Below are 23,905 nucleotides of genomic sequence, written 5' to 3'. Positions count from 1 at the left end.
AAGAATGTTTCTTCTAAAATTTATTTTGTAACCATTCTATTGTGCTAAAAAAAATATTTTCTTCACCCTTTTGCAGTATGTGCAATGAATTTTCAAAGATATTTCAACTTTGCCAGTTTGTAATGGTAAGTGTTTTGATGGTCTACAAGAGCAAACACCCCCCTCCCTGCCTCCCTCCCTACTACCTGCAGGTCTGAGCCCCAAATCTGTTCTCGGAAATTGGTTTGGTGCTTATCAGAGCCCAATATTTTTTGTATATTTTTGAGCTGAACATTATACAATTATTTACTGTAGTGTTTACATATCCTAAATGTTTCAAGAGTTTCTTGCACTCTGCAGCATATTGCCAAATTGGAGGGTGGATGTTTTGTTTTTTCTTTCTGCTTTTTTTTAAATTTAATACAAAAGACCGTCTGACTGAAAGCTTGGTAGACGTGCTTGGCATAAATATAATGTAAGGATTGGTAGACTCAGAGTTGCAGTAACTCAACACTTCATTCTAAGCTGATTGATTTTTATCAGATTCTGTTAGGACACTGTTCTAAATTTGTGGCAGGAGCTTCTGCTATGTAATGGATTATAAAGGCAGTACTTTCATTTTCTTAAGAGAATTGTTTTGGCGTATATTGGTGGTCTTTGGTTACTGTTAAGTCTAGATATACCTATTAGGCCCGCAACAACCTTTTTAACAGATTGAAACGTACCGCAGTGTTACATTTTGTGACACTAATGGAATTGCAGATTGTAGCAAGTAAAGCTGATTTTTTTTTAAGCAACAAATGTCTAAAATTATTTCTTTAATTTGTATAAAGGAAAACTCGCAAAATGCTCCTCTTGTTCATGCCACCTTGGAAACACTGCTTCGATTTCTTAACTGGATACCACTGGGATACATATTTGAGACCAAACTGATCAGCACACTAATATATAAGGTACACTTAATTTATTGGGTTAAAATATATCTGTGCTCGTAGCTTGTTTAGAAGTAAACTGATCACATGTTATGTATTTTTTTTCCAGTTTTTAAATGTTCCAATGTTCAGAAACGTGTCTTTAAAGTGTCTCACTGAAATAGCTGGAGTCAGTGTAAGCCAATATGAAGAGCAGTTTGTAACCCTTTTTACACTGACTATGATGCAACTAAAGCAGGTAAGACTTGTACATATCTGTACACAAATTTATTTTATTTTTGAGCCCGTTTTTCTGAGTACAATGGAACAAATTCGGTATCCGTAATATGTCAATGATCGCTGATATAGAGGAGTAAGTAGATCCACTAGCAACATTGTAATTATATTCTTACAATTGGGGTAAGTAGAGAACCCACAGGGAGAGAGGGTAAGGGGGAGACTGCATCAGTTAGGCCACGGGAGACAAATGCATCCATAGAACAATGTCATACCAGGCTCAGGCAGGGGCTGTAGCACCCTACTAATTACAGAAGTGGGGCTAATCCAAAAAGAGGGGTTGAGTATAAACGCATGAGTCAGAAGTCCCATGTTGCTGTGAAGGATTTTTCAGAGTTGCACATAGATTATGTATTTTTCATAGTGATTGCCATGCTGTTTTGATGCTCTGTAAAAACATTGGTGCTGATAAATGTTGTCTTAAAGTTGTTCTACTTTACTGTACACTTGTGTAAGATAATTGGCAACAGATTGAAATAGATTACTCATTTAGAAATTAGCAGAAATACTTTTGAAATACTCGCTATTGTATCCTGTGCTATAAAGCAATTTAAAAATGGAATACATCATTGCCACACTTTCTTTTGTGTATAGATGCTACCTTTGAACACAAATATTCGTCTTGCATATTCCAATGGAAAAGATGATGAGCAGAACTTTATCCAGAACCTCAGCTTGTTCCTTTGTACTTTCCTTAAAGAGCACGGACAACTCATTGAAAAGAGGCTCAACTTAAGAGAAACTCTGATGGAGGTCAGTTCAATTCACTCTGCAGAAATTTGTGTTGGGTGTTATGTTACAAATCAAGGCCAACAACTGCACTTGATTTTCTAAAGTAAAATAGCTAATGCCTAATACACACATACTTTGGTACATAATTGGATGTAACCAGATGATTCAATGCCTGTGCATGTTATCATTAGCACTTGTTATGATACACTTTTAAAAAAGCAAACCTCTCATTCTCATTGATGTTTTCATGACCAAATCCAGGCTCTGCACTACATGTTGCTAGTGTCTGAAGTAGAAGAAACCGAGATCTTCAAAATCTGCCTTGAGTATTGGAACCATCTAGCAGCAGAGTTGTACAGAGAGAGTCCATTCTCCACATCAACATCCCCACTGCTTTCTGGCAGTCAACATTTTGATGTTCCACCAAGAAGACAGCTTTATTTGCCAGTTTTGTCAAAGGTATTTTCTTCCTTCTGCTTACTGATCAGTTTTCTTATGCTGATAGGACTGCAAACAATGTATCTGATAGGTATATATAATTATTTTTATTTTTTTTTTATTTATTTTTTCTTCAAGACCATGCTGCTACTTCTGAAACTTAAAATGTCATGTTTCAGAAGTGAGAGGGTAATAGTCTTAAGAGGTTTATTCATCTCTGGCTTCTTTTGTAAGGTATCAATGTTTTCTGAGGCTTGTTCTTTACTTGTCATAGCACAACATCAGGGTGTTAATTGGTCGTTTATCTGTGTCTAAGAATTTCGGATGAAAGGAAAGACATTTTTAATTTGGGCAGCGGTTGTTCAGAGTAACATACAAATGTTTAGAACAAGGAAGCTATACTAGTTCAAGCATAGTTTTGCACAATTTTAATGGTTGACCAATAAAGTAAAATAAAAAAAAATAATGTTTTATTCCTATGTTCTGAGTGGACATTTAGCTTACAGTAACTTCTGAAACGTCTTATTGATATTAGTTGCTGTATAAGGTGACTTGTATTTTGGCTGTCAGAACCTGTAAATGTTTAGTGCTCTTGCACCCACGCAGTTACTATATGAATAAATATCCTTATGCTTGACTACATAAATAATTCATTTAAAAAAATAAACATACTGCTTAACTACTGAATTCTGTTGTGATTGTTGAAAATGGAAGGCAAGACTGTGTGCTGAGTTTCCAAGCGAGTAGCAAATTATGGCTTGAAATAGGCTGGTTCCTCACAAAACCTTCTGTATTTATTCTATGCCATTATTTCAATTGTCCTGTTTCTGGAAAGTTAACAAAAGTTTTCATCGTTCTTCTGCAGGTGCGTTTGTTGATGGTTAGTCGAATGGCTAAACCAGAGGAGGTGCTAGTTGTAGAGAATGATCAGGGTGAAGTGGTTCGAGAATTCATGAAGGACACAGATTCTATTAATCTGTATAAAAACATGAGGGAAACGCTGGGTAAATATCTCATTTATAGTCTTCAATATGAGTTTGTCCACACTTTCAACTGCATTCATACTTGTTGCACACCAAACAATTATTTCAGGAACGTTTTTGTTAAAATATGTGAATTGGTGTCTTCTGTATTACGAGATAAACTGAATAGTTTCCCCAGATTAATTGGAGACTTGTGCAGTTGTTGTCTTTTCGTAATATGCTCTTGTACAAAATATACTTTTTAAAGTATACCTTTCATTTGTTTGCATAGTTTTTACACTTAATTCTTTGAATTTTGGTGTAACATTCCTCAGACTCTGCACATCATAGAAAATGTAAGTGTAGTGCAGCCCCTTCTTGAATTTTTAATAGGTGGGTAATTCATGTTCATTTGAATTAAGCTGCCCAATACTGAAAGATCTACCCTCACTTGCCAGTAGACAGCCCAAGTTGTTATAAATCCTCCTGCGGTGCCAAGTTCAGCAGGCTGTGATGCCTGTAAGTGCCAGCCACAGCTTCTCATAACATCTAAGTGGTCCAGTTTAGTCCAGTCCAGTTTAGCATACTATTACCATGACTGACTGTTGCTTCACTATGAAAACTATAACTTGTCTATGGGATTTTGCTCTCAAACCAAATTACAGTGCACACTAGTTACAACATTAGTAATGGCTCCAGGTATTGCTATGCACATTATTCTTGGTGCCAGGGTTGGCACCCTCTGGAACTAACCCTGCTACTTGTTTTACCAAGTCGTAGCAGATGTTTAGGCATATAAAGTCCGCTCTAGTTCAGTGAACATATATAGAAATACATGCCCTGCAAGGCAATAAGTGAAACTGGAGACAGGAACTTATAACAATGTCATGTAATCTATTAACCCTCTCAAGAACTTATACCATACACTGTATGCTATAATCACACACAGTTAGTTTCTTGCTTCATTTGGTATTCCTTAAAAATATAAGCAGGCTTTTTCCTTTGTTTTTCTGTATTCACTTGTGGTGGACGTGCTTGTTGGCAGCTCTTAGAGTATTTCTGGTGTGTAAGACCGTAAACTGAAAATGTACCACTTCCGATCACCTTAATCAAAAGGAGAAATTTGATTGTTTAAACTGTTGTAATTTCAAGAGCTGGAATTATTTCTGTTCATTTTGAAAGTCTCCGTATATAAATTCAGTTATTAAAATAAGTTAAATGTTTTCATTCTAGTATACCTCACGCATTTGGATTATGCAGACACAGAAAGAATTATGACTGAAAAACTGCACAACCAAGTTAATGGGACAGAGTGGTCATGGAAAAATCTGAATACCTTGTGTTGGGCTATAGGTTCTATTAGTGGAGCAATGCATGAAGAGGATGAAAAGAGGTTTCTGGTTACTGTTATCAAGGTAAGGGTTTAGCTGTTTCAATGACTATTGGATGGATGTTGAATTTCCACATTTTGCTTTGCTTATTTTCAGCAGGAAATCACAAATTGGTGTTTGTTGCGCACTGATGGGAGCTGCTAATCTTGCATAACATTTTGTTTTACTAAAATTGTTAGCAAGGTTTTTGAATGCCTTTACCTCTTTATAGACGTTTAGATCTCTTAAACTCCTTTTAATCCTTCCCCTAAAATAAAAAAAAAAAGTTTACAACTGGGTTTACCTGTATCCGTGCTGGATCACTAGTGTTTGTGCAAGCCATACATGCAGTTCTATAAAAGTGCTCTGCATGGACTGCATTGTCCAGCTCCAACAGGTGGCTTTCTGATTCAGGTACCTCCAAATACGGGAGAGACAACCCCCATTTGCTACGTGTGGTCCAGGGTTTATAACAAAAGCAGTTGTGCTAATTGAACAACACTTTTGTAAGGTTTAGGCTGCAGTACTTGCATTGAATGCATTTTTTTTTATGTAGTTTTCATAGTGTATGGATTGTAAAATCATGTACAAATTTAGCAATTTCTCTTTCATCCAGTTTGGGGGACATTCAAAACCTTTGGTATAGAGGCTCAGCCAGGAGTGTGGGCATTTAAACTTCTACATGAGGTGTATATCTCCTTGCGCCTCTAGCCTGAGATGTATTTGAGTTCAGGGATATGTCTGGAATCTTGTTCTGGTTTTCTTACTGCGTGGGAAAAATGGAAGAAAATCAAGTTGTGGATTTTTGTTGCCGCAAAATGTCAGGATCCTCAGGTGCTTGGCTGTTCTGAATGTTTAGTACTTTGAGCACAGCCCATACTAAATCTACACTTGATCATCTCATATTTTGTAGTGGTTTCTTCTAGGAGACCAAGTGCTCAGCCAACGTGTCTTCCTCCTGGAAGCAACATTCAGTCTTATGGGCCACATGACTGAAACACAGCAGGACATTTACACTAACAAACTCCAGCGCTGGCATTATAAGGCTTCACTTAGGTTGCAGACCCTTTATCTCTTCCCAGCAAGAACATGTGAAAATGAAGGTCCACTACTGCTCGTGTTTCCTATGCCAGTGTCTCTTAGTGATGGGCATGGAGGCGATCGTTTAGTCTATAGAAAAGTCGACACTTCCAGTAAAAGTGTTGGCTAATTCTGAAATGCAGCAAAACAAAATCTAAACCTTAAGGGAGCCAGTTCTCAAGATGGTCTCTTAGACATTTGGCCTCGGTTTGCAGAAGTGTTCAGAAAAGCTAGTGGAAGACTTGCAACCTAGAAATCCCAGATTGGAGTTGCTAGGGCATATTCGGGAGGCTAATGAATATCTGGAGGACACGGCCAAGCTCAAGTGATTATTTTGGCTTCTGGTTTCTGTGTGGCGGACACTGGTTTAATAACTGGTAAGCAGAAGGGCCTGCCCTTCTTGGGTAATGTCTTATTTGGCCCAGTGCTGGTTAAGCCAGGCCACTTGTGATCAAGTTATGTTTTTGTTTTGCCTGTTAATGCTCTTAAGACCTAGAGCATAGAGTCAATAATCCAGGTGGTGAGAGTTAAAAGCGCTTGGTCAGCTAAGCAACCAACTTCTAAAACACTCAGATAAATAGGCTGCATAATGTGTCTACTCAGGTATTCCTGTGGTGGGAGCCTGTCGTCTTTTCCAGTAGTGATGGTTTGATTCCACCTCAGTTACCTTGGTGATAGGAATCCTAGATCAGAGATGCTTCATAGATCTTTTGGAATCCCCACCCAGATGGTATTTCACCACCAGTCTGTACATAGAGCAGTCCAGGCGTTTTGGGAGGCATTTCAGCCTTCAATCTCTGTACGGGTAGTCCTTTTAATCTCCAGGCCTTACTTTTCAGCCTATTGACAGTGCTGGAGTGTTTACAAAAATTATTATAGTTATGAGTGCTGTAATGAGGTCTGAGGATGTGACTATCAAACCTTACCTGGTTGTTCAAGGTGAGATCTCAATCTGACTTGGGTTCATGTGCAAGAGACTTTAGAATTCCATGAATGGATAATCAGTTGTCAAAAATTCAACTTAACACCTACCTAGCAGATTATTTTCCCAGGGATAAGATACCCAAGAGCAGAAGGTGTTTTTACCAGAAGATAAAATTATTTCTTTACAGGTGGTATATTGCCTCACAGATTGACATCTGTTCATTTTTGAATGAAGATGTTAGGGAAAAGTTTCGACTTTCAAAACAGTGTAATTTTTGCTTTGTTCGAGGCAGTTCCAGATCCACAAGAGTTTGTCCTGCGTTAAAACAGACTATTGCTCGGTGGTACTATTTGTCAGGTTTTATATTGGATTGGGGAATGCTTGTATTCTACGGATGGTGGTTTGAACTTCTGAATGTACCCACCTGTAGAGGCAGCTTGAGGACATCCACAAAGATTCTAATGTACCCCCAGTTGGATGAGGGGAAAAAAAAGATTGAATACTTTCCACTAAGTTCATTTGTGGAAACTGGGCACAACACCCTTTTTCTTTCTAGTTCTTTTATGTTATGATTATTGTTGTAGGGAATATTTTCCTCCCTGGTTTTGTTCCCCTCAATTCTGTCCTGTGGGGCTTGGTTAGAATAAATATGTGCTGGTATAGAGGGAGGAGCTATTGACTTAATTTCGAAATGTAAAGTTTCTGCGGCTCTATACTCAAGGTTTCCAATGTCGTCCAGATGACTTTGAGAAAAGGATTGTACATGACAAGTACACTAATTTTGCTTTAGATCTTATAGGTGTAGCAATCAATTAACAAAATAGTGATTTATTCACTAGGTTACATTACAATAAAGAAATTGTCTTTTATTGCAGGATCTGCTTGGACTTTGCGAGCAGAAGCGTGGCAAGGATAATAAAGCCATTATTGCGTCCAATATTATGTATATTGTGGGCCAATATCCAAGGTTTTTGAGAGCCCATTGGAAATTTCTGAAGACAGTTGTCAACAAGCTGTTTGAATTCATGCATGGTACGTTAATGTTTTATGGAAGCATGTGTTGGGCTGTTTCATTGTTTAAGTACTTTTAAAGCAATTTGGGCATAAAGTAGATGTTAAAGCTGCACAACTCGTTTCAGAGACCCATGATGGAGTGCAGGACATGGCATGTGATACCTTTATTAAGATTGCTCAGAAGTGTCGCAGGCATTTTGTTCAAGTTCAAGTTGGAGAAGTGATGCCTTTTATTGACGAAATCTTAAACAACATCAATACTATAATTTGTGATCTTCAACCACAACAGGTAAGACACTGCCTTATTCTAGAATAGATTATAGTCACTCATATTTTTGTATGATACTAATTATAGGCCTACTAATAACATAGTATGAAAAAAATGCCCTCTTTGAAAACCTTAATGAGTGTGTTTAGAATACTGCAAATGTATTGTGTGGGTTTTTTTTTTTGTTTTTGTTTTTTAACTACAAAGTTAGTGCTAGTAGACTCAAGTTAAGCCTTTATTAATATTTCTACTTTGTGTGTTCAGGAATCATTTCCCTGCTCTTAGCAATTTAGTTTGAGCATTTAACAAAATACACTTGTATTCGTACATATTTACTAGGGGGTCTGTTGTGCTTGCTATTGGACAGCATCAAGACAAATGCAGCCGAACAGATAGATCATTGATGTCTATGGTCATCATGATCGCACTACAAATGGACACTACCAAATGTAGTTCAGGCCCAATATTAGTATGTAAAGCATTAAAGGTCCATATTGGATTAGAAAAGGTCTGTGTATTGAAAGTGCTTTCATCAGTGATCAATTATTACATATGCAAGTTGTGTTCACCATATAGTGAACACTGTGGATGCCCTGTGCAGAGAAATGCAAATGTTTACCAGTAGAGTAAATTGGGCTTTTGTTTTTCAATCAGTGAAAATTACTTCTATCCCTGAACAAGCAAGATTGGAAATTTATGGCTCTTAAGAGGCTTTTCACTAACTGCAGACTGAATTCTGCTTGCTTATGTGCCTAAAGGGTAATATATCTGCCAAAGTTCACATAGGAAACTTAGGCTGGTTTCTGCAAATGCATTTGATTATAGCTGGTCAGTTGTGAGTGTTTGTTCTCAGTCTGAGTTTAGTGGTTTGTTCTACAGCATGAAATTTGAGGTAACTTTATCATTTAAACATGTATATTGCATGTATTTTTAAATATATGTTCTTTTAGGTTCACACATTTTATGAAGCTGTTGGGTATATGATTGGAGCCCAGACGGATCAGCCTGTACAGGAACATTTAATAGAGAAATATATGTTGCTTCCTAATCAAGTTTGGGACAGTATTATTCAACAAGCCACGAAGGTAGGTAATACTGTAACAATCCATGTCTTCCTCACACTTACAGAAAGTAAATTATAAAAAAATAAATATGCTTTGTTCATATTTTATGATGATTAACAGAATCTTCAGGGTGATGCTGCTCTGTGGAGTTGATCAGTGATGCTTTTGATTTCTTTTGCTGAGTAGTCAATATACCTATACTTATTATTGCAGCCATGCAATAATACATTTTTCTCTTAACGGCAAGCAAAATATTTTTCTCTTATTTTTTTGGGAGAACATTGGGCCATGGAAAATTTGGTACTTTAAATAAAATCTAATATAAACTATATTAGACTTGACTGAAGTACCCATATTCTGACTGAACTTACCAGGGAACAACTTGTCCATTGTAAAAACATTGCACATAGTCCCGACCATGGCTTTATCTGTGAGGAGTTTGTATGTTCTCCCCGTGTTTGCATGGGTTTCCCCACACACTCCAAAAACATACTAGTAGGTTAATTGGCTGTTAACAAATTGACCCTAGTCTGTGTGTCTGTGTTAGGGAATTTAGACTGTAAGCTCCAATGGGGCAGGAACTGATGTGAGTTCTCTGTACAGCGCTGCGGAATTATTGGTGCAGTATAAATGATGATGATGATGATAGTTGGTGATGTCATCTAAAGTGTTCTGCGCTAGCATTACATATTTTTTTTTTTTTTTTTCTTTTAACAGAATGTTGATATATTGAAAGATCCAGAAACAGTCAAACAACTTGGCAGCATTTTAAAAACAAATGTAAGAGCATGTAAAGCTGTTGGTCATCCCTTTGTAATTCAGCTTGGAAGAATTTACCTGGATATGTTAAATGTGTACAAGTGCCTAAGTGAAAATATTTCTGCAGCAATTCAGGCAAATGGTAAGTGTGGCTATATTAACTTTTACAGGAATTTAAAACATAAATTAGATGCTAAAATCTTCACTGTTCTTTGTTCCAGGGGAAATGGTAACAAAGCAGCCTCTGATACGCAGTATGAGAACAGTTAAAAAGGAAACATTAAAATTAATTTCTGGTTGGGTGAGCAGATCAAATGATCCCCAAATGGTAAGCCTTTCTTTCCCTCTCTTCATGGGTAAGGGTTGAACTAAACAAAAACTTGAGGCATCTAAGGTTTGGAGCAGCATGTTTTTGCTATTCCTCTGTGCAAGCTATGAACTAATTTGGGTTGTCTGCTTTTAGTTCATTTTTTCAGTGTGTATGGAAAGAGACAGTGGTCTTCTAAAAAGTCCCTATACTATTTGTGATTCCAATAGCAAATTAGGTTGTCTTGGACTAACTGCTGCTTTTATGGCCCTGCAATAAAAACACGATCCCTATCTCTGTCCAATTTCAGAACTGCCCTCACCATAAACTTTCACAACTTTCTTTATTGTTATATAACCCACTGTGTTCATCCTTTTGAGTTGAATGTTTCAGATGTTTTAAGAGCAATTATAAAATTGTCTAAATTCCCCACGGACACCACTGGGTTTTACTAAATGTGAAATTCAAAGCTTAATATGTGATTACATTTTATTCATTTTTCCCTTTTTCCTATCAAGGTTGCTGAAAATTTTGTCCCTCCTTTGTTGGATGCCGTTCTTATTGATTACCAGAGAAATGTACCAGCTGCCAGAGAGCCTGAAGTACTTAGCACAATGGCCACTATTGTAAACAAGCTAGGAGGCCATATTACAGCTGAAATACCTCAAATATTTGATGCTGTTTTTGAATGCACGTTAAACATGATAAACAAGGTATGTTACAAATGTGGATAAATGTATGTTTAATATATGTGTCTGTTAACTGTTTACCAAATATCTGTATTATTAAATTGGTGACAGGTATTGCTTATCGCCATTAAATGTTTTCTAAGTGGCTTTTTTTATTTAAAATTTTATATTTTGCCATAGCAGTGAGCTGGGCTTTGATCTTATTGCGTTCCAGATGACTTGCTCTACTGTAGGGTTATCCCAATTCCAGTACAAATGAATATGTTCCAACTGCGCTCGCGAAGTGTTAATGAAGAAAAGGGGTGAATATTACTGCAGAGTAAATAAAACACATCACATACAATGGCTGGATATGACAAAAATAAAGGTGGTGTATCAATGCATACCATAGAATAAACTGTAAAATAGTCTGAATAGAGAAAAAAAAAAACCAAAAAGAGCAAAAAATCCTTGGCTCTAAGAGTCCACAAAAAAAAAACACACAATGTCTCTGGAAAAAACACTTGCAGAATTTGGAATTGCTGTCAATGGAGTATAAACCGATTAGGGATCAATCCAGAAATCCACACATGTCCACGTATGTCAGGATATACCTCAAAAAGAAGGAAAGGAAAGGAGGGAGGGGGGGGAAGGAGAATTAGGGAGGGGAAGGAAAAAAGAGGGAAAAGAGGGCGATATCAGCTGGTGATATGTGCTATGATTGATAAACAATAATGTTGTGGTAAGGGATGCAATTCTCAGACTGAACAAACGTATGTGACCAGGAGGGGTTAACTAATAGCAGTTTAATGAGATCCAATTGGCCATAACAATAAACTACAATGAACCATGCACAGCATGAAACGCTAACTAAAATACAAACAGAAAAAATATATAAAAGGATAAAAAAATTGAAGTTCTGACCGGAGTGTGCACCACCAAACTCACGCTAGTGTTGGTAAACAGCGTGAAAGCGTTGCTGGATGAAGGAGAATCAGGGTCCAATGATCTCCTTCAGAATGGAACTCCAGAACAGGCGGGCTAGTTCCAACAGTCGGATCGTGTATGCCGGAGTCAAAAAGGTGTCCCAACGCGTTGACTCATTCCGGCATCCGTAGATAGGAACTGACTCTGCGCTCCACTGTGGAACGCATCTCACCCGCGGATTCCGGCATACACGATCCGACTGTTGGAACCAGCCTGCCTGTTCTGGAGTTCCATTCTGAAGGAGATCATTGGACCCTGATTCTCCTTCATCCAGCAACGCTTTCACGCTGTTTACCAACACTAGCGTGAGTTTGGTGGTGCACACTCCGGTCATCACTTCATCAATTTTTTTATCCTTTTATATATTTTTTCTGTTTGTATTTTAGTTAGCGTTTCATGCTGTGCATGGTTCATTGTAGTTTATTGTTATGGCCAATTGGATCTTATTAAACTGCTATTAGTTAACCCCTCCTGGTCACATACGTTTGTTCAGTCTGAGAATTGCATCCCTTACCACAACATTATTGTTTATCAATCATAGCACATATCACCAGCTGATATCGCCCTCTTTTCCCTCTTTTTTCCTTCCCCTCCCTAATTCTCCTCCCCCCCCCCCTCCCTCCTTTCCTTTCTTTTCCTTCTTTTTGAGGTATATCCTGACATACGTGGACATGTGTGGATTTCTGGATTGATCCCTAATCGGTTTATACTCCATTGACAGCAATTCCAAATTCTGCAAGTGTTTTTTCAGAGACATTGTGTGTTTGTTTTTTTTGTGGACTCTTAGAGCCAAGGATTTTTTTCTCTTTTTGGTTTTTTTTTTTTCTCTATTCAGACTATTTTACAGTTTATTCTATGGTATGCATTGATACACCACCTTTATTTTTGTCATATCCAGCCATTGTATGTGATGTGTTTTATTTACTCTGCAGTAATATTCACCCCTTTTCTTCATTAACACTTCGCGAGCGCAGTTGGAACATATTTATTTGTACTGTATCTACAAGGAGGGATTCCTTGGTTCCCCCGTTGCTGCGAGTGTGTCACCTAGTCTGATATTGAGCGCATATGTATATCTATTGTACTTATCCCAATTCCAAGCCTGAATAAGTGCCCTTTTTCTGCAGTTTTATACTATTACTTGCTTTGTGTTGAGACATATACTGGACGAATATCGTGCTGAATAGTGGTAGGGCTAATTTTACATAGTATGGTTGGGGAAAAGAGTCAACCTTATATAAATATGCAGATCTAGAGGAAGACGAAACAAACCCCTGAAAGCAACCGCACATTGGGAGATGCATTCCTTCATGACTCTAATTCCTTGTGTCAATTGGATTACCAAGTAATCGCCCCAGCTACTTAACAGATCACTAAAACTGAAAATGTCATTGTTGAGGTTATGAACCATTAAGGTAAAATAATTGTTCAGTGTCCGTTTAACATTCCGCTGCAGCTTTGGTAAAGTATTCTTTCCAGACTCTGTTACAGCAATCTGTTGCTCTAACTTCACCAACCAGTGTACCATGTCAACCAATCCACATATTGCATTTAGGAAATGAAGGTTGTCTTGGCTGTCTATCACGGTATGCTTGTTTAGTTAGAGAAGCACCTCCCTCATCATGGCAACATGCTGCCGAAGAATGAAAACTATGGTGTGTTAACAGGTGTGCTTATACTTCATGTATACTTTTCAGCTCTGTTATGGAATTATGAATTCTTGAGTGTTCACTATTCTCCCAAGGAAAAATTCTTTTGTTGGTCCTGAAAATGTTCTGTAGTTGCGATGGGTGTTAAAGGTTGTTCATTTATTGTCCTGGTTATATTATATATTTGTAGACATGAAGTTGGTCACATCTAGTTTATGAAGTGTCTTTTTTTTAATTTGACCACTGCATTCCATTTATTAATGAGTCCGTCTCGGATTCCACTCAAGTACGATGTATAAGACATACATAGAAGAACTGTACATAGGTGGCCAAAACTGTATCCCTTATTGTAAAGATGAAGTTTGACAAGTGATTTTCTTTTTTTATTATGGCAAAATGTGCTGCTTGAGCATCTGTTGCATTTATCTGTTGTAACCTGTAGTCCAATATTTATGTACATACTTTTACCCTAATCTGTGCTTTTATCTTATTAAAATCTGCACTGTGGGACTGCGTGAAATTCTTTTCAATATCTAAATAGACATCAATTGCATTGACAAGTACCATCTCCTAAAATAAGATTCATTCATTCATGCACCTTCCCTGTTAGACCATTTACACTATTTGTAAATTGCTTGGTTTTGTTTTTTCCCCCTTTTTAAATATTGGGGCCATATCTGCATTTTGTCAGTCTTCTGGTTGTAGTTAATAAATATGTGAAGTAAGTTTATTTAAAGTGAACACTGCGCGTTCAGCAAATACCGGTGGATGTCATCTGGTGCATGTGCTTAATATTCGTTATAAATATATGGTCCAACTCGGGAAAACAATCTGTAACTGTGCCCTTGCACGTTTCATAGCATTCTTCCTTTGTAAAATCACATGAAAAATGTTTGTTTGCCTTTTCTTTACCTCCAGTCAGATTCCATATTTCGCTGGGTTTATTTTCTGTACAGGCAAAAGGAGTTTAGTCATATCATAGAAACAGTCACTTTTAAATCAGAAATGCTCATGCAAATCTACTGGACAAGCATTTTCTGCTGTAATTTTTAAGTGGCTTATATTTGAAACCATCTCATTAAGTGTCCTGTTTTGGGTAGAATGTGTAAGTAGAGTATGGGTGTAATGGATATGTCCCTCAGGCCCTTCCAATTACCAAATGTCTCTAATAGAAATCAAGATTTGTTTATAATTTTTAAAAGCTGAAAGCCATTTATAATAGCTTTTTACTTTTATTCTTGCCAGGACTTTGAAGAGTATCCAGACCACAGGACAAACTTTTTCTTACTACTGCAGGCTGTAAATTCCCACTGCTTCCCTGCATTCTTGGCAATACCTCCAGCACAGTTTAAGCTGGTTTTGGACTCTATAATTTGGGCATTTAAACACACGATGCGAAATGTTGCAGATACAGGTAAGATATTTCTATGTTTGCAACTCTTTTGGGTGTTATTTTTGTTGTGTTAATGAGTGCCAGATGATCTTAATGGTACTCCTTTGTTATAAAATTGCTGCAATGGAAGTCCCAAGAGACTCAAAACTGAAGGATTTAAATTTGTCTAAACAGTCGTAACGCATATAGTGATTAGTGGTTGTATGTGAACACATTTTTACCGACTTATTGCTGGAGATGCAGCAGTTTTGTTTTGCTCTTGTTGACAAACATGCTGCTGGACTGTGAAAGTAATGTAACATTGTGTAGCCTAGGTAAAGTTATCGATACTAAAAGCAATCATACAGTACAGTAATAGCACCATGATGCACCAAGAGATTAAGATGTTCTCTGGTTTCCCATTCCCCTCAACACAAAAGGTAACACAGTATCTACAAACACGGGGGTGGGGAGTGGATATCAAGCTTAGAGGGGAAATACTTTATTCTGGGTCAAAATCAGCTGTTAAAGACCTGCCTGCATATCTTGATTTTGCCCATCTAGACCAGCCCTTGTAATATTTTGGCATACCTTTGTGTGACTGGCTGGTAAAACGTTCATGTCCCATGGCTTCATTATTCCAGACTAACCACTCAGCAAAAGCAGGTCGCTCTCGAGCCATCCAGGCCCTAGCGATAACATTGGCCAGTGTTAGGAGATTTGTCACTTCTCTGACCGCACTCCTACCCAACAAAAGTTCCAAACAGACATCTTTGGAAACGGCAGCCGGAAGGCAATACCTGTGTCTCGTATTCTCTCCACATCCAGCTCTAGAGTAGGTGCAAGAAGGTAGCGAGAGTACCACCACATTTTTGGCACACTGTGTTGTTCCTAGCACCCATTAGGAGCAACGTGTGTTGGGAGTAGTGTACCCAGTGCAGTATATACAGCTGCACTTGTCTGTACCTTCCCTAGCACTATCGAGCACAAGACTCCAGTCCTCATCATCCAGGTCGTCCTTACCAAGGAGGGGAATTACATTTAGCATAGAGTATACCATGTGTTTGTTTTTGCTGCTTTGATTGATTCTGCCTTTTGTAGTTTGCAGTATTCTGTATTAGTGTAGATTAGTATTGGAAACTTCTTTTTTTTTTATTAAGTATCTTTACTGTGGAGTTGCACCTCCTATATTTATGGTAAGCTTTGCATTCCTAACTTTACAAAGAACAGTGTTTTTTGCTTGCTAAAATAGTTTGAAAATGGGGTGGGAGCTTCTTTATTTTCTGTCTTTTATTAACAATACATATCTTTCAGGGTTACAGATCCTTTACACATTATTACAGAACGTTGCTCAGGAGGAAGCCGCAGCACAGAGTTTCTATCAAACGTACTTTTGTGATATACTTCAACACATCTTTTCTGTAGTGACGGATACCTCTCACACAGCTGGTATGTCTTTCTGTTCATTTCATCTAAATGTAATGTAAAAAAAAGTTTCTGTGTAAACCAAACTTTAATTATTTGGTATGACAAACCTGCAAATGGCTGTATGTCACCCTTACAGAATCTACAACCCCTGGGGCATGGCAGTAGCAGCACAGGTTCTGCACCAATGAAAACAGATGGGCTGTGTTTAATATTTATCATTGAGTTACTGATTTCTAATAGACATGTCTGTAGGGATCATGAAGCACGTGTTTAAGTTTTATATATGTGGCATGACACACATGGCTTTATCTATAAAGGGAATACCCGTGAGAACTTTAATTAACGGGTCAAGTTATCCTGAATAAGTGATGCCTAAGTTTTGTCTTTTAGCTTCTTTGTACCTAAATGTATCTTTTATTACCGTGTTTGTAACTTGTATTAAGGCAACTTGCTCTTTTCTTCTATGTTATGCCTAAAACAGTCACAAGTGTCGCGATTTATGAAGCCAAATGTAATTGTTTCCTGCGATAAATAGGGTCATATAAATCTGTTTAAATATGAAATGACTTTCCTCAGGAGGCCAATGACCCTATGTTTCTTCCGTATCTGCTACTTCAAAAGGATTCATTTTGTAACTTTTTTTTTTTGTAGGCTTAACAATGCATGCTTCAATTCTGGCATATATGTTCAATCTAGTAGAAGAAGGAAAGATAAATGCTCCACTGAATCCTGCAACTCCACCTAATAACCAACCATTTATTCAAGAATATGTGGCTAATCTTCTAAAATCTGCATTTCCTCACCTGCAAGAGTAAGTTAACAAATGGTTAATGTATGTGGATAGGTTATTGCATGAAAACTCTTGTGGCCCTTGTACAATGCAAGGAAGTAAAAACTAATGTACCAGCTTCATTCCTAGGTTGCCTTAAAATCTAATATCCAAGAACGTGTGTATATGTATATAAAATTTGGTTTTGAGTAGCTTAAAATTAATATTAAATTAACTCAAGTATGTTATATTTCTAGAGAAGTATTTGTGACTATGTCAGCTTGCATGTTGAGTTCTCTGGATTATTGATGCACTGCCTTGGGAATATCATGCATGCTCCAGTTTAGGTACAAAATTATGTACGAAATTATGTTGTGCTCAGCAAAACTACTTTTGTATTAGTATTGCACCCTGCATATACAGTTGAAAGGGGACAGAACATTAGGGTTCCCCCACCCCCCTTTTGGTGTATGTACAGCTATGATGTGGGACTAATGTTTGGGTGTTTTCTCTTTAGTGCTCAAGTTAAACTTTTTGTGACTGGCCTCTTCAGTTTAAACCAGGATATTCCTGCTTTTAAAGAACACCTTAGGGACTTCCTTGTTCAAATCAAGGTAAGGTTTAAAATGGTTTTCTTTTCATTTATCTGTATTTGTAATCTTTTGAACTTGGACGAATTGTCGCCTTAAGATAGGCTGCTCAAATTTAAATATTATACCTCTTTGCAGCCCTATAAACATTCTTATTGCTGCAGTTTTAGCTACAAGAAAAGTTCCATGAATATATACTTAATCTAAATTTTGTCTTTGCTTAGTACTAGAATATTGTCGTTTGTACTGTACTAGCCACTGGTGGTATTCATGTATGTGCAAACTTTGGGTATTTTCATATTCATAACATTCTTGTCGTACCTGCTTCATCTAGGCAATCATGGTTTTAGCTAGTGTTTACAATTTTTGTGTGTTTTATGATACAGGAGTACGCCGGGGAAGACACTTCAGACCTGTTTCTGGAAGAAAGAGAAACAGCCCTTCGGCAAGCCCAGGAAGAAAAACACAAACTTCAGATGTCTGTTCCAGGCATTCTTAATCCACACGAGATTCCTGAAGAAATGTGTGACTAGTTTTTAGAAGCAAAGTCATGCCGTTACTTTCCCTCCTCCTGTTGAACATCAATTTTGTTCAGAAAAACATCACTTTGATTAACGTTGACCAAAATGATGCCAATTTGTAAATTATAATGTCACCTAGTGGCCCTTTTTCTTATTATGCGTTTTTTGTATAAGAAATTTTCTGTGAAATAATCTTCCATTGTTTAAAGCTATGGTCATCTTTAAGGTTTGCATGACATTGAGAATTAAGGCTTTTTTTTTTCTTATCCTTTCTTCTACCCATTTTGTGGCAGTGGGGTCGAGGACAGTCAAATTTTATTTAAAACAATTTGTTGCTGCAAAAGCATTTCCTTCTCCCCAATAGAAAATCCATATTTTTTTAATTAAGTGAGTGTTTTCTTTCTAGTTGATATTGCAGCGTAGAAGATATTTGAATGACAAAATGACTCTTGAAGAAATGTATGGGCACTGCTGCATTCTCTGAACAATTAACAGGTTTATTTTGGGCTGAGGTGGGTTATACTGCATACATACTTGCAGGTTAAATAGACTTTTGCAGCAAGATCATGTGCATATCATCCCATTGTAAAGCAACGTCAAAGTATGGGAACACAGTACAGTTATTTTTACACATTTTTGTTTTGTTTTGTGTGTGTGCTGTCGCTTTGTCGACAACAGCTTTTTGTTTTCCTCAATGAGGAGTGTTGCTCATTTGTGAGCCTTCATTAACGAGAAGTGAAATGGTTAAAATATTTATCCTGTTAGAATAGGCTTGCATCTTTTTAACAACTCATAAAACTGGCTTTTGAGATGACTTGTACTAATTTACATTGTTTACCATGCTGTAGTGCTTTAAGAACACTACTACTTAAAAAGCAAAATAAACTTGGTTTACATTTGTCTTGTTTCTGAAAGTATTGTTGGAGACTGGAACATTTAAAGAACCCCAATACATGGACCACCAAGGAATAAGTGTGTTTGTGTGTACAGTTAATCTTTCCCTTCCCCCACCCCCTTTTCTGGAATTCTTTTTAAGCACCTCAAATGACATGCTCTATGGTAGTGCATTTCACTTATTCTTGTCTACTGAACACATCATTTTTTGAACATCATTTCATGAGCACAGGCCTAGTTTTGTAAAATAGGCCAATATTACTGTGTTTTTGATATTTGATCTCCCTAAATATACAGTGATGATGTTACATTTTTTATTAAACATGTAAGAAGGCTTCATATAAAACTAAACTTTGACCTATATGTGGCTGAAAGGCATTTCTTCTGTCACCATTTCATAGTTTCATTTTCACAATCGGATAATCCAGCAAGGTGAAGTGACCACTGTTCTCTGTTGCCTCATTGTTGGTATGTTTATTGATAATGCTGGTAAAGCTAGACTTTTGAATTCAGAATCCAGTATTTTGGGAAGTGCTCCACCAAAATGTGTGTGTGGTGGTTTTTTGTGATGAAACCCTTTCCGTCCACTTGGCATAGCAGGCGAGGTTCCTATGTCCTGTACTCTTGCAGTTCATGAGATGATCAGCCCTGTTTCCGTGTCGAATTGTTTCCCTGGATTTACACCCTTGAGAATTTCAAATATTAGTTTTGCTTTAGAAAACACATCTCTCAAATAAATCTTTAGGTTATATGTAAGTTTGTATCCATTAAGGTCCCCTATAAAATGGTTAAAACCTATAATAATGTTCCTATAAAATAAACTAATTCCTACTCCGCAAGTAGCTAACAAGGTGTGTAAGTGTATATGTGTTGGGGGTGAATCTAGGACCTAACTCACTGAATGAGTGACCCAACTGGCAGTTTTAAGCCCCATCACCTCAATCATCTGCATATGTGCTCCCCCTTTTTTTGAAGAGCTAATTCAAAAGAAGCCCAGACCATAAAGAAATTAACCCAAAAATGTCAAACGTGGAGTGGCCAAGTGGATATGTACTACAAGACAAGGTTAGAGATGTGTGGGTGAGCTTGAACTGAATTCTGAAACTGATAGGGCACCAATGAAAAGATTTACGCAGAGTAACAGCAGAAGAGAAGATGAGCCTAGCCGCAGCATCCTGGATGGATTGAAGGTAAGAAAGGTTTGAGTCGGAAAGGCCAGTGAGAAGGAGGTTGAAGTAGCCAAGATGAGAAATGAGCGAATAGACCAGGATTTGGTTGTTTTCTGATAGAGAAAGGCGTGGATTATAGTAATATGGAGGAGGAAGCTGCAGGATTTGGTGAGGGACTGGGTGTGAAGGGTATAGCTGAGGGCAGAGTCAAGGATGACTCCAAGCCAACAGGTGTGGGTGACAGGAGAGGGGGTTATGTTATCAATGGAGAGGGAAATATTGGGAGGCATAGCAACAATGGCAGGAGGAAAGAGGAGTTCTGATTTTAAGATGTGGAGTTTGAGGAAGCACTGTGACATCCAGGTAGCGACAGCAGAGATGCAGCTACATTACTTTGATAGGAAGGAGAGAGGTCAGGGGATGAAAGACAGTTTTGCATGTCATCAGTGCAGATGTGGTACTGGAGGTCAGTTGATTGAAAAAGTTCAGAGAGATGGTGTAGAGAGAAGAACGGAGGCTGGAAGCCTGAGCCATGGGGAACTCCCAATAGAAGGAGGAGGGGGTCATTGTAAGCAGAGAGACTAAAGGAGCAGCCAGAGAGGTAGGAGGCAATTCTGGAGAGATCGGTTTCACTGAGACCTAGCGAGTGAAGGGTGTTGAGAAGAGAATGATTGTGTCAAAAACAGCAGAGGGAGAAGTGACATTTAGACTTGGCTGAGGGTAAATTATTTGTTACTTCAGTGAGGGAAGTTTCAGTTGAGTGAAGGAAACCGTAGCCAGACTGGAGACTGTCAAGTCGAGAATGGGAAAAGAAAGTGGGTGTTACGCTGACGGTCAGTACACAAACTCACAGAACTAGTTGGCAGAGGTCTTCACCTTTAGCAGCTGCCTTTCCCATAGAGCTTTATACACTCACCGGTACTCAGATGCCCCCAGGACTTATCTCCAGATGTAGTGAGTTTGTGAGACTAAACCGTAGCCGCAGACCAGGAGGCAGTGAAGATGGCAGCGGATGGTCAAACGAAATCCAAGGTCAGGGATCACTAGCAATATAGCGGGGTCCAAGGCACAGGGAAGATGAGTTGGGGCTCACAGGCAAAGAGGCAAATCCGAGGTACAGGCAGGGGTCATACACGGCAAAGACAATCCAAAAGGGTTAACAGCACAGGAGCAGGTAGCAGGCACAAACTGGAAGCTATAACCGGCAGGGAGGCTATGCCCTCCCTGCCTTAAATACAGGAATAAACCAATGAGAGCCTAGCCCTCTAATTGCGCTCAGACTGGCCATAATTATATTAGTCCGCAGGCTTGCTGAAATACTGCGCACGCGCCCGGCTGCCCAATGGTGCTGGGAAGCGGCGCTGAACTAATTAGCGTCCGACCGTTACTACGGCAACGGTCGGGCTGGCCCCGGAAATTATGTCCCGGTCGTCATAGCGACAGCAGGGACGCAGGTGAGAGTCGTGGCGGCTGGGCACTGCCACGGCTCGTAACAGTGGGTCAAATGATTGCGTCTACAATCCTTGAACGACTTGTCAAAGCTAGGGGGTCATATTTGGAGAGAGATTGATAGGTGAAGGGAGGGTTTCTTCAAAAAATAGGATGAGCATGCTTGAAGGCCGATGTGAAGATTCTATTGGAGAGAGGTCAAAGAGGTGAGCGAGGTGACAGGCATTGGCTGAGAGGCAGCAGAGGAACATGGAGCATGGTCAAGACAACAGGTACTAGGAGAAAAGTGTGGAGTTGTAAAGAGAGACAACAGTGTTTGGGCATGACTGGGAAGAAATAGGAGCAAGCAGGGGCTTGAGCGAGGACCCAAAGAGGATGGGGTCAGTGTTGTAGAGGGGACAGTGCGTGCAGTCAACTTTTGGGTGGGAGCGCGGGTATTAAGGGAAAGGAGATTGTGACATTCAATTCTGTCTTCTCCCTTCTCTGACCACACAAATGGGAGAATACTAGGTCCAGAGTATGAGCATTAGAGTGGGTGACAGAATTTGTCCATTGCTAGAGGTCATAGGAGGAAGTGAGTTAAAAGTTTAGAGGCATCAGTAGCAAAAGGAGGGATGGTAGGGATATTAAAATCCTCTAATAGTGGGAAGATCAGAAGAGGAAAGAAATTGGTATAAAGGGCCAGGGGGATGATTGATGACGGCAACAAAAAGGTGAAGAGGTGGATGGAGTGACCTTCAAAGGAGGAAAATGAGAGTGAGGGATCAGGGGTGAATCACTAAAGGTGAAGCCAGGAGACCAATGGAGGGGGAAGAATATGAGTGAGCTTATTGCAGGCAGATCTCACCTTCCTTTGTCCTGCACACTGGAATGCAAGTGAGTAAAGTTGTCTGTATTAGATGTCCAGGGGGGCAGGGTGTTATGTGGTGGAGGGGTGAGTGATGGGATAGGTTTGGGCTTGTAGTATGGAATAATGTGCGGAGCCATGTGGTGAAATTGGGGTGGGGTGGGGGAGAGAGTGTTGAATAGAGAGTAATGAGGTACATGCAATGTAGTAATTGAGTCATTGCAGTATCATGAAGTAGGAGAGTGGGCCAAAGTCTGCTCCAGATACTGACATTCCATGATCGTGTGTGTATTGCATTATCACTGAAGAGAACTGTCACAGTTTAATAAGGGAAACATTTTGTCAATTTTAGTCCGTGCTCCAAATTACAAAGTTAAAAAACAAAATGACCACATTCCACTCATTTTGGGTAATGAATCCCATACCCATTTAGTTTTGGGGTTTGTTTTTAGCTATGTATTCTGTTTTGTTTTGCCATGTCTTTACGAATTTGCGTACAGAATAGTGAAGCAATTTCTCCCATAAATTTTGTTTCACATTGTAGACGATGAAGTAAGTGTTTTTGCAATAGGTTACTAAAAAAAAAAATCCCAAGTATCGAGAAATATAAACTGCAGAAGTTAGTCCCAGCGTCCACAGTGGAGGCATCAATTTTGTGAACTGATCTGATATCAATTTATTAGAAGCCAGTGAATTTACTGATATGATTAATATTCTTAAGGACCAGATTCCCTCCTGGCTCGGAGGTTGTGGCAGAGATGTGCGCGTAATGCGATTACGTTGATTAAAAATTCACAGGGTGTAGTGACATACAATCCGAGCCAGATAGTGAATTTCAGATGTACTAATCATCGTTATATAACTTAGATGGTTCTTCATCGCCACCCCCTGATTTAGAGGACAGAATAAATACTTACCTACACTCCTACCTTACACAGCATGAAAGTGTCCTCAGCCCCAGGTCCAGATGGCTTCCCAGCCAAATATTACAAAACGTTTGCAGGTGTCCTTGGCCCTAAACTCACCATGTGGTTTAACGCCATCCTTGATGGAACCACCTTTGATCCGACGACGACCCGAGCCCAGATTTCAGTGATCCCAAAAGAGGGTAAGGACCCCTCTCTTTGTAGTAGCTACCGTCCCATATCACTTCTAAACGTAGATCTCAAGATATAGGCTAAAATCCTCACGAATAGAGTTAATTATGTGCTCTCCAGGCTAATACACCCAGATCAAGTTGGGTTTGTTCCAGGTCGACAGGCTGTGGACAACACTAGGTGGATTATAGATCGCATCCAAAATATTAATGATAACAAGCAACCCTCTCTACTCATGTCACGTGACGTGGAGAAGGTATTTGACCCTTTTGGCTGGCCTTTCATGATGCAAGCATTAGCTGCATATGGCTTTCAAGATCTCTTCCTCAAGGGGGTGTCGGCCCTGTACCATAACCCAT

At 38.8% G+C, this 23,905-nt stretch overlaps 1 protein-coding gene across 1 annotated transcript in view; it reads left to right on the top strand.

Annotated features, from left to right (window-relative positions):
- The window catches only part of XPO1 (exportin 1), a 46,854-nt gene extending 27,865 nt beyond the window's left edge, over positions 1 to 18,989 (top strand). Inside the window, exons 8-25 of the mRNA XM_075203872.1 lie at positions 77 to 125; positions 813 to 932; positions 1,021 to 1,149; positions 1,782 to 1,940; positions 2,181 to 2,378; positions 3,223 to 3,361; positions 4,553 to 4,734; positions 7,570 to 7,726; positions 7,834 to 7,997; positions 8,927 to 9,061; positions 9,758 to 9,941; positions 10,021 to 10,127; positions 10,625 to 10,819; positions 14,656 to 14,824; positions 16,097 to 16,231; positions 16,862 to 17,021; positions 17,497 to 17,593; positions 17,956 to 18,989. Coding sequence (XP_075059973.1) covers positions 77 to 125; positions 813 to 932; positions 1,021 to 1,149; positions 1,782 to 1,940; positions 2,181 to 2,378; positions 3,223 to 3,361; positions 4,553 to 4,734; positions 7,570 to 7,726; positions 7,834 to 7,997; positions 8,927 to 9,061; positions 9,758 to 9,941; positions 10,021 to 10,127; positions 10,625 to 10,819; positions 14,656 to 14,824; positions 16,097 to 16,231; positions 16,862 to 17,021; positions 17,497 to 17,593; positions 17,956 to 18,102 — 2,626 coding nt within the window. The 3' untranslated portion in view covers positions 18,103 to 18,989. The remainder of the gene's footprint in view (positions 1 to 76; positions 126 to 812; positions 933 to 1,020; positions 1,150 to 1,781; positions 1,941 to 2,180; positions 2,379 to 3,222; positions 3,362 to 4,552; positions 4,735 to 7,569; positions 7,727 to 7,833; positions 7,998 to 8,926; positions 9,062 to 9,757; positions 9,942 to 10,020; positions 10,128 to 10,624; positions 10,820 to 14,655; positions 14,825 to 16,096; positions 16,232 to 16,861; positions 17,022 to 17,496; positions 17,594 to 17,955) is intronic.
- The last annotated feature ends 4,916 nt before the right edge of the window (positions 18,990 to 23,905 follow it).

The sequence above is a fragment of the Mixophyes fleayi genome, chromosome 3 (genome assembly GCF_038048845.1).
Source record: "Mixophyes fleayi isolate aMixFle1 chromosome 3, aMixFle1.hap1, whole genome shotgun sequence".
Lineage (NCBI taxonomy): Eukaryota > Metazoa > Chordata > Amphibia > Anura > Limnodynastidae > Mixophyes > Mixophyes fleayi.
Note: the sequence above shows the minus strand (reverse complement) of the source record. Positions and strands in the feature narration are given on the sequence as shown.